At 47.7% G+C, this 10480-nt stretch overlaps 1 protein-coding gene across 7 annotated transcripts in view; it reads right to left on the bottom strand.

Annotated features, from left to right (window-relative positions):
• Adck1 (aarF domain containing kinase 1) overlaps positions 1–10480 on the bottom strand; it is a 102273-nt gene that overhangs the window by 1234 nt on the left and 90559 nt on the right. For all 7 annotated transcript variants that reach the window (XM_021178948.2, XM_021178949.1, XM_021178947.1 and 4 more), the window contains 3 exons: positions 4913–5062; positions 3603–3800; positions 1325–1518 (listed from right to left, as the gene is read on the bottom strand). In XM_021178948.2, coding sequence (XP_021034607.1) covers positions 1325–1518; positions 3603–3800; positions 4913–5062 — 542 coding nt within the window. The remainder of the gene's footprint in view (positions 1–1324; positions 1519–3602; positions 3801–4912; positions 5063–10480) is intronic.

The raw sequence follows: 10480 nt of genomic DNA, 5'->3' as shown, positions 1-10480 counted from the left end.
ACACACACACACACACACTCACACACACACAGCTACTGTAAAAGAAATGACAAGCCCCCTGTTGTGAATCTGCAGATGCCTAATAGACTCCACAGGTGTCTGGATCTAAGGAGATTCACAGAATCAGGAATTCTCATTTCCCCAAAGAAGTCCATCAGAGGGCACAACCTCCTCCACTTAAGGTGTCCCTCTCCCTTCACATCCTCGGGGTCACACATCCTTTCAGGAAATGTGGTCCATCCACTCCCAAACCCCTGCAACCTGATAAGCAGGGACAACCTAGATAGGTCCCAACTGCAGAGTACTGGTCACCTCCCCCTTCCTTTTACGCCTGTAGGAAGAGCCTCCCAGTCTGCTACAGGGACCTGAACTCTCCTTAGAGCCCCTGCCATGCTCCTGCCGACCTGCTTATCTGCCCCTAGTGGAAATAACTTTTCTAAAGAATCTCCTCCCCCAAACAGTAATCGACATCCAAGGCCCCACTGGGCCTCAAACCCAAGACCTTTCACTGCTTAAGACCTGGCTTTCTCAGCCCTCAGAGAAAAGTTAAACCACACTCCGCCCTTCGTTGTCAGAGGCCTTTGCTGGAATCTAATCCCATATTTGCTGGTAAATACATGATCTATGTGGCCACATCTAAGGTTCCCAGAATGAGCCGTTCCTTCCCCAGGATGGACAGGCTGGGATGTGACCACAAGCTAGGCCCCCTCCCTGGGGTGAGAGCATTCTGCCAGAGCGCAGCCTTTTTGATGTATTCACTGCACTCAATGGGAGGTCTAGAGCATGCTCCTCCACACTCTTCTTTACCATCTTTGTCTCAAGAGTGCTGAGGCATCTAGAAAGATCTGTGACCCTGAGATAGCCTAGTAGCCACACCTTTCCAAGTCACAGCCACATCTCCAGGATAAGAAGCAATGAGCTCACTGCCCGGGCTGGTCCTAAGAGCCGAGTCACAGGGCCAGATAGAAACAGGGTCATATTGGGGCTTTCTAGCCACAAGTCTAGGGGGCACCTGGATAAGCTGAGATACTCAGAAATCAACTTTCAAACTTTCTTAAGGGAAAGAGTCATCTGGAAAGCCGGACCGGGAAGGTGAGATCCCAGATGCTATCATTCGGCAAAGCACAGGCATTTTAGGCCACCCAAAGACACTGTCTCAAGGTATCTGCTGTCACTGCAGCCCATTTTGCCCCTAGGATTCCTTGGAGAGAGATCTAGAGCGTGAGAAGTCAAGATAGGATCCAAAAGATTGAACGGTGGGGAAAGCAGGGCCCATGGGATAGTCCCTGGATCTGAGCGGTGGCCAAGGTCGGAGCATACTCACTCAGCCAGCGCCCTGATACAACACCGAGACATGTTGAGGAAGGAACTGGCACTGGAGCGCGTGCCCAGGGTGGTCTCAATGCTACGGAGTAGATCATTAGTCTTCAGGATGAGCAGCATCTGTCGAGGCACATGGTTAAGGAGCTGGCTGATCTCCGGCAGGTAGCAGGCTGCATTATTGCGAATCTCTGAGTCCTAATAGCAGCAAGGGGACATGACAATGGTTGATGTAGCACATGAAGATGAGGGTGCTAGAAGTATGGGTAGCCTGTGACCAAGAGAACACAAGTAAGCTCCAGGTAGGAGCTTCTAGCACACCTGCTTTGGCACCCTGTAGAGAACCCAGCCCCCCAAAGAAAAGAAAAGCACTGGGGCCCCAGGTCCTGACCACCCAAATGGAAGGTCCCAGATGGGCTCCCAGGTAAGCCCTGGAAACAGCACTAGTGTACACTGAGAAAGGTCAAAGGGCTCTCCAAGTCTTTTTAATTGGGCACCAACTTCAAGCCAGGCCTAGAAGAAGCACTACCAGCTAACCAAGCCCAGCCCAATATAGTATGTGGACAGAACTCTCAGGTCCCACCCAAGCCTTGTACCATCCCCCATGCTCAACCAATGCCTGGGTCCTGATGGTGAATGTGTGCCCAATAGCCAGGTCCCCTCTCCTATGTTAAAGCCATTCCAATCCTGTTTATCTGGCCCTTTGGGTCATGCTCTTTAGGAACAAAGAGCTACTTGCTAGCCTCGGGGCTACTGGTATCTTCTTCTTTCTCTGCCAGTGGTAGCTCTGAGCACTTATTCCCTTTCTCAGTGACTGGCTCACTGCACCTCAGTCAACCAAACGCCTTTCAAACAACAGGGCTGAGCATCTCCTAGCTTGCCAAGAGCTTCATTTCCTCCTCTTTCCACAGCACATAATGCCCCGTGTGGGGGCTCAATGCGCCCCATCACCCTCTAGGACACACCAAATTCTTTTGCCCTGGGCCTTAGTGTACCACCAGTGCATCCATCAGGGGTTCCTGACAGTAGTGTCTTTTGGGTCCTTCACACCTCGGTTCAAACGTCAACCAGGCAGGCTCCCAACCCCTTTCTCACATCATCTTATTTGTCCTCCCCTCACACCCTTCCCTCCCCAGAGACACCTGTAACCCGCAATTATCCCACTTGCCTGTTGGCTCAGTTGTTTACTGTCTGTCTCTCTCAACCAAAGTGTAAATTACACAAAAGGCCTGTCTTGTCTGTTGGTCACGGAATCCTTGAAACATGCTCAGAGGCCAGCTAAAGCAAATGTTTATTGTATGAATGAACTCCGGGATCTGCGAGTAGGTACTTTGCATGCACTGATGGTAAGACAGAAAGCAGAGATCCTGCCATCCCTAGACTGCCCCTCTTCCAGGATGCACTTTAAGGCTGTAGAGCCTGGAACAGCAAGTGCTCATCACTGCCACTAGGCCTGCTGGACAAACATGGCCACTGAAGAAAAACAGAGCCAATAATTGGTGAGAGACAGATTCTTTAAGATATTGTTTAAGACTCTGGATCCAGCGTTTGCTAGAGGTACCTGCAAAGCAGCTTGCAGGGAATGACCCTGAAGCTTTTGACACGAATACCCAAGGTCACAAACCAGAAAGCCAGGCTTCTGGAAGCAGCGCCCAGCTTAGCCAACATCATGAGAAGGACTTCATCTCTACCTGCAGTGAGCAGAGGCCTTAGTGGGGCCTGAGTCTGCCCAGCACTGAGAAACAAGCAAATAAACTCCCATGATCCTGGGTAGACAAATAGAAGTAGACAGGAATATGGGGTGCAGAAGCTCCCTGAAGTCTGGACCCAGTATAGACAGTCCAAGTCCATGAATGAGGTGGGACTTGGACAGGGCTGTTTGCATATGGAGACAGGAAGTGAAGGTTCTCCCTGCCATGAAGCCAGAGAGGACCCAGACACAGTGAACAGTGCCCAGTGGGCAGAGGAAGTGCAGGGGTTGCAGGAGTATGATAGCCCCTGGGAGGTGCTGGAGGAACCTTGGCATCTCACCAGACTACTGGGGTCTGGGATTTTTAAGCCACAAGCCTTATCTCTACTCCAGGATGGTAAGGTTCCAGGAGGCAAACTAGGCTATCCTTTCCCTGCCTTCCTCACTCCAGTGCTGTAGCTCCTGCTCTCTCCCCTACTCCTCATCCTATATGGCTCCAATACAGCCCTCCCTACAGAGACACATGGCCCACCAAGACACTTAGACACTGGGTTGGAAGAGGTCCCTAGGCATCTTGGAAACGGTTACCTACCTCAGTAGCAGAGACTGGAGCTTGTCCAATGCCCCGTTTGACTGAGTCCCAGGACCGGGCTGTCAGCATACAGGCAAACAATGGGTAGAGGTCTGCAGCTCCCAGGCGCTGGCTGTACTGTTTTAGCCCATCCATGTCAGTCCAGATCAGAGACTGCCACAGATGGCAGTAGTCCAGGCGGAACTCTTCCGTGAGCACCTGTAGCCAGGGCAACACAGGCAGCAACTGGGTGTCTCTTGGCCCGAGGCCTGAGCCCCAGACTAGTGCTGACCACCACCCAGGGGACAAGGAGCTCCTGGCTCTCCAAAGTCAGCCATCCGAGGGCACGAGTTCAAAGGGACCAGAAATGCTCTAGATTTCAGTCTCTCTTTCTCAGATTTGCATATACATAATAACTTGGGGCTGGATCACACATCTAAGCATGAAATCCATTTGTTTCATACATGCTTTACACAGGTGGCCCAAAGGTAGTTTTGTACAATGTATTTAGTGATTCTGTGCATGATAACAAAGTTATGTGGCATAGAATTTTCTGTATGCCACACACAGTGCTCAGAAGCTTCAAGCACTGGGAGTATACAGTTTTTGTATTAGGGTTACTCAGCCTGAACTGGCAAGCCTTGGTCCTAAATGGCAGAGACTGCTAACTCCCCTATAAAATCTATATTGTCATCTCGTTTTTAGGTTACTTCCCTGGCTTCCAACAAACACAGATGCAGTCCTCTACTTCAACAGTGACTGATGGGGTGGAACAAAAAACCCCCCACCTCCTGCAAAGCTCTCCCACAGGTCTCCAAGCCTCCTCTCTGCTATCACTGCCTATGAGTCCAAGAAAGCGGAACCCTCTGGATTCCATCTACCATACCCAAGTGTGATGGTTTGTAATATGCTTGGCCTAGGGTGTGGCACTTTTAGTATGTGTGGCCTTGTTGGAGTAGGAGTGTCACTGTGGGTGTGGGCTTTAAGACCCTCTTGCTAGCTGCCTGGAAGTGAGTATTCTGCTATCAGCCTTCAGATGAAGATGTAGAACTCTCGGCTCCTCCTACAACATGCCTGCCTGGATGTTCCCACCTTGATGATAATAGTCTGAACCTCTGAACCTGTAATCCAGCCCCAATTAAATATTGTCCTTATAAGAAGAGTTTCCTTGGTCATGATGTCTGTGTACGGCAGTAAAACCCTAACTAAGACATCAAGCCAATGTGAACAAGATGACTGTCCCCTGCTACCTCAGCTATCTGCCTCCAAGCTGCAAGGTTTCCAGAGAACATCAGCGGGCTCCAACCGCAGGAAGAAGAATTTTCTCCTACCTGGTAAAGCCCATGGTCTAAGAGGACAATCTCAGCCTTGCCCGTGTCAGGACGCTTCCGTACCAGTACGTTGCCTGGGTGGGGGTCACAGTGCACGAAGCCATTGACAAAGATCATCTCACTGTACATCTTGCCCAGGTGGCAGGAGATCTGAAAGAGAAGTGACCCACTGGGAGTTCTGCCCTGCCTCTATGTGCCTCTATGTGCACCAGGAGCTTCTCTCATGCCCCTAATATAGTCACTCAAGAGAGAGATGACAGTAGCCATTGGACCTGAGCATGGACCTGAGAGGATGGAATCCTCACATCTGAGAGAGAAGCTCAGCTCCTATCCAAGCACATATTAGAATCACTTGTAGCTCAGACATGCTGGGAGCCACTAGTGTTTTCTGAGTTCCCAAGGTGATCTCCTGCACACAAGAGAGAAGATTGGCTGCTTCTCCATTTCCTAATGGCTGTCAGTCGGTCTTCACCTCCCACACTGCCCTGCCCACATCTCTCTCCTCTCTGCTCTTTTATCAGCCCCTCTTCACTCTTTCCCAAAGGTGAGAGAGTGGGTGGTGGGAACAATCCCACCCACTCCTTCGAAGAACAGAGCCGGGTTAGGAACAGGTGATACACACAATGTCTCTCCTCTGGAGCTGCCCTGCTGCCAGGCCAGCCCTAGACAGACCCAGAGTCTGGGACCTGCTCCCCTCTCCCCATCCCCCAGAGCCCAATGCTAATCTGATTTATGATGTCTGTGCAGAAGAAAGACACTAGAGAGGCCATTTAAATCATCCTGTCAGTCCTGCGAGCCCTGCCAAGGCAGCCTTCTTATCTCTACTCCCTTTTTTTTTTTTTTTCTTTTTTTTTATTAAAGCTAAAAGCCTCTTCCTTGCCTGGGAGCAGCTGCTGAATAGAACCAGACCTGGGCCCTGAGATGAACTGTCGATGGACATGCAGGGGACAAAGATACGCTCAGCCAGAAGGTAGATGACCCAGGATATCAACTGTCCTTGCCATTTCTTCTAGCCTCAGTTGAACCTCATGGTCATTAACAAATGAACAACAGTGAAGAGAAAGGAGCTGGGGTTCATGGTGAAGGGGCTTCAACAGTCTTCCTCAACCCATAAGTCTTATGACATGAAGTCTTGCCTCTCTCCCTGTTCTCACCTTGTATCTCACATCTCTCTCTCTCTCTCTCTGTCACTCTCTGTGTGTGTATTTGTGTGTGTGTGTATGTGGTGTGTGTTTTCCAATGATCCCTATGCCTTCCTACCTCAGGCTTCCACAACCCCCTCCCCATCTCCCCATCTTTAGGTCCATCCCCACCCCTTCCGTCCTATCCAAGGCATGAAGAGTGCTCTCGCCCCCCACCCCTCCATACTCACTCATAGAGGATACTGGAGTTTTGGCTTTTGTTTTTTTGTTTTTTTAGGTTTTGGGGTTTTTTTTTTTTTTTTTTTTTTTTTTTTTTGTCTTTTATAGCACTAGCAATTACTCGAGTGATTATTTGACAAATGACCATCTGGTTCACTATAAGAAGCTCCTAGGACAGCGGGGACTGGCTCTGTTTTATTAAATGGCTTTATTGGGGTGTAATTGATGTGCTATAGACTGGCTCTATTATGCATGCCTTTGCTTGTAATAGTACCACACAGGTAAAGTAAGGTTCTGCATTCAATGTGAATGAGTTTTCCCTGGTCTCCCTGGTAGTCTGTGCTTCCACCTCCAGTGTTTATCCTAGTCCTATCAGTCTCTCCTAAGCCCCAAGCATTCATAATCAGCATCAAGTTAAAAGATCAAGAATGGTCAAATATGGTAGCATAGACATAATTTCAGCACTTAAGAGCCTGAGATGGGAGGACTGAAAGACCAAGGCTAGCCTGAGCTATAAAAGACTTGATTAAAGAGTAATCCTGCTTTTTTTTTTTTTTTTAGGTTAAACATCACTTTTTATGAAACCAGACACAGATAAAAAAAAAAAACCACAAATGAATCATTCAGCTTTATGACATAGTACAAAACAATGGAAATTTTTATCTGAGTAATAGATGAAGCTGAAGAATGATAACCTAATTATGAAATTACAGTCACTTATTTACATTGCCTTAGAATATCAGACTTACATGACGCTTAAGTAGCATTGTAGTATGTTAATATTTATTAATATTTATATTTAATACTTAATATGAGTCATTTTATCCAGAGGAATTGTTATACCAAACATCATTATCTGACAGTTGTTATGCTGTCTTTATATTACATCTTTTCCTCAATTACAGTAATCCTGCATTTGAACACTGCTGCCATCCTTACTATGCTCAGAATGTAAGTATAGTTATGACCCACAACCAACTCTTCAGACAAGAAAGTGAGAACACAGAGGTTAAAGCTGTTCATGGCATAGCCCTGTTTCTTCAAAGCAGGTATAAACATCAGCTGCTAAATTAACTATTCCCTTCTATACAGGGGCACCTCTCCCTTGAGACCTCAAAGCAGCTACTTATACTTCTGGATTCAGTAAGTACAAACTCTCACAGGTAGCTGCAGAAGTGTATGTGCATGTCACGGGGCCTGGGATCCAGTGACCTTTTGTAGATACCCCTGTGGTAGTCATCACTGGTTCCTGTAGTGATGAAGATGCTGAAGCCACTGCCCTACAACGCCAGCACTGTGACTCCGGAAATCTACCGTGGGACTCTGTCATTCTCATTAGGAAAAGGACTTAGCCCTAGGTCGAATTTCAGACTCATTCTGAGATGACAAGGGGGTCCCAGGGCCACTGTTTTCTGTTTCCTGGGAGATGGGCCTCAGCCAATGCAGGTCCTGAAAAGCCAGCCAGTTCCCCAACTCTGTGCCACCAAGAATCCTTTTTGTTAGGCTTCTTGGAGCTCCTCGGAGCTACGCTTTAGAAGGCGGTATCTGACAAACCGATTCCATTTATTAAGTAATCATTCATTTTTATTTGTCAAGGACGCATATAAAGTCCAATCAGGGCTCCTGATCAGCCCAAGATAAGCAGCACAGCCAGACTGCGCTGACGGAATTCCAGTCAAAATGTGGAGAAGTGACATTTCATTTAGTCTGGGCAAACCTGTCACAGGGAGATGTATGATCTCCCTTAAGCTTTCTGAAATATTGTTAATCGCTCTGGGGCCCTTATTTCTACAATGAAAGATGGCCCCTGGGGGCATGGTGAATAGGGATGGGGAGGGCTCTATCCCTTAGGGATGGTCTTTCATTGGGCAGTTGAGGGTACTGCCAACTACTACCACATATTTGAGTGGAGCCACCAGAGAGTGTGTGTGTACGTGTGCACATTCGCACGCACATACACCATTTCAACACCCGTCAGCCAGCTGCCACTCGGAGGCCTTCCTACTTGGGGGCTGCTCTGGATGTTTAGTTCAGCCAGATGTCACCAGACCCAACAGGTGTAGAAGGCAGAGCAAGGAGCAGGAGCTGGCTGATGCTAACAGCTCTGCACTGAAGCTATCTTGGAGCTGCCACTTTGGGCACGGGTGACCTGAGAGATAAGCCACCCTAGGCCTCCATCTCCATTAGCACTTAAGTGGGACTAAAGTCATCTGTCCAACCTCCTCACAGGGCAAACTCAGGATTCAAAGTCAAATACCATTACCTAGGAGAAAGCCATGTTAGACACACAAATGTCACTGTTTTGGCTTTTCATTGCTTTAGACACGGAGGAAAAGGCATACCTGTTACTATTAAGTATAACTGTCAGCATTATGAACAAAGTTCATAAACACACAGAGACTGAAGTGCCCAAGGCAGGATGATAGGGCTGCTTCTAAAACAACTGTGAGGGAGCTGGGACTTACTCAGAGCATTTAAACAGAAAGAAAGGAGAATTCCTGGATGAAATGTGAACTGCTTATTGTCCTATGAGATCTTAAGAAGAAAAAAATATCAGTCTTTAGGACAGCAATTCTCAACCTGAAGGCCACAACCCCTTTGGGAGTTGAATGGAATGACCCTTTTATGGAGGTCACCTAAGACCATTAGAAAACACAAATATTTACTTATATTACAATTCATAAGAGTTGCAAAATTGCAGTTATGAAGTAGCAATGAAAATAATTTTATGGTTGGGGGTCACCACAGCATGTATTAAAGTGTACAAAGCAGTCACAGATGTTGGAAGACTGAGAACCACTGTTCTAGGGTTATCTTTTCTCCTGGGCGGTAACTATTTATTTCTCAACTGGAAAGAGCTACAGGTTGATGCATGCCTTCCATTTCCCTAGATATCAAAATACCCGAGGGGAGGGGAGGGGAGGGGAAGGGAGGGGAGGGGAGGTGGAACTGGCAGTTCTGGTTGAACTACACTTAAGAATGACTTCGACAGAGCATGCCACTCTTAGTTTTGGGTGAATTCTCTTTGCATCTTGCCAAACCAGGCAAGATGATGGGTTAGTAGCACATTTTGTTAAGTATTAAGTAGCCCATGATGAGCCAAGCCCTGCTCCAGAGACTTAGCCATTCTCTCCAAGAAACAGCTGAAGGGGATGATACAAAGACAGGAAGAAGCCACTAATCATTTGCTCAGTGGTCAGTGACATTGATCCATCAGGTGACCTGACTCCAGAGAATAGGTGCTCAGTGGCCAGGCCTCCTGCCTCTCCATTCCAGAGAGGCTCTCCCAGAAGTTGACTTCTGAGGGACCTTGGCATCCAGTAAGGTGTCTGTCTGAAGAAAAGGATATTGGTAGAAAATTCTGGCTGGGTGACTCACCCAGTCCACACCTCTAAGCAAAGGCACAGGACAGCGCTCTTTACTAAGAAGCTATGGAGAAGTCTGAATTGTTCCTTGTGAAAAGAATGTGCCATTCATATGGGATTCTATTAATTACAAATGCCTTTCTTCTCTAACAGTGGGGGAGAGGGAAAAACCAGGACTCCATAAAAAGGCTGAGTAAAGAATTAATTGAGTAAATAATATTTAAATCAAGGAGTTATTCTGGGACTTTTCTCAAGGCCTGAATTGGCTGAAAGTAGTTTAATTGGTCTATAATTGTGTGAATTAATTCATTCCTACCCCCAAGGAAAAGTCTATGTGTGTTCCTGGGTGGGGGTGTCTCTGAAGCAAGGCCCATGTCTGTGAGAGGAAAGTAAGGCTGCTGTTGTGGCATCTGTCCCCAGAGCCTGCCAGATTCTCCACACAGACCAGCCTGCTGCCTGGGACATAGTGCCATCACGCTCTTCCTGTCCCCAGGAACAAACACTGGGATTTAGCAACTGCAGGCCTCTCCAGCTGCCCAGTGCTGCAGGCAGTGGATTCGTGGTACATGGTGATCTTGGATGAGGGAGCTAGGAGATGATGTCTCTGACCAGCCAGCTGTGAACTCTTCAGCCTCACGGGACAGGAAGGCAGTGGTGCCAATGGGCAGTGGGGACAGGAAGAGAGACGCCAATGGGTCACAGAAGAATGAGTGGTAACTCTGATGGTGGCACTTGGAAAGCCTCCTGTTTAGACTTAAGCCTTAAACACCCCCAAGTCTTTTTTTTTAATTAGGTATTTTCTTCGTTTACATTTCCAATGCTATCCAAAAAGTCCCCAATAC

This window comes from Mus caroli, chromosome 12 (genome assembly GCF_900094665.2).
Source record: "Mus caroli chromosome 12, CAROLI_EIJ_v1.1, whole genome shotgun sequence".
NCBI lineage: Eukaryota > Metazoa > Chordata > Mammalia > Rodentia > Muridae > Mus > Mus caroli.
The sequence above is the reverse complement of the archived record's forward strand: the minus strand, read 5'-3'. Positions and strand labels throughout refer to the sequence as shown.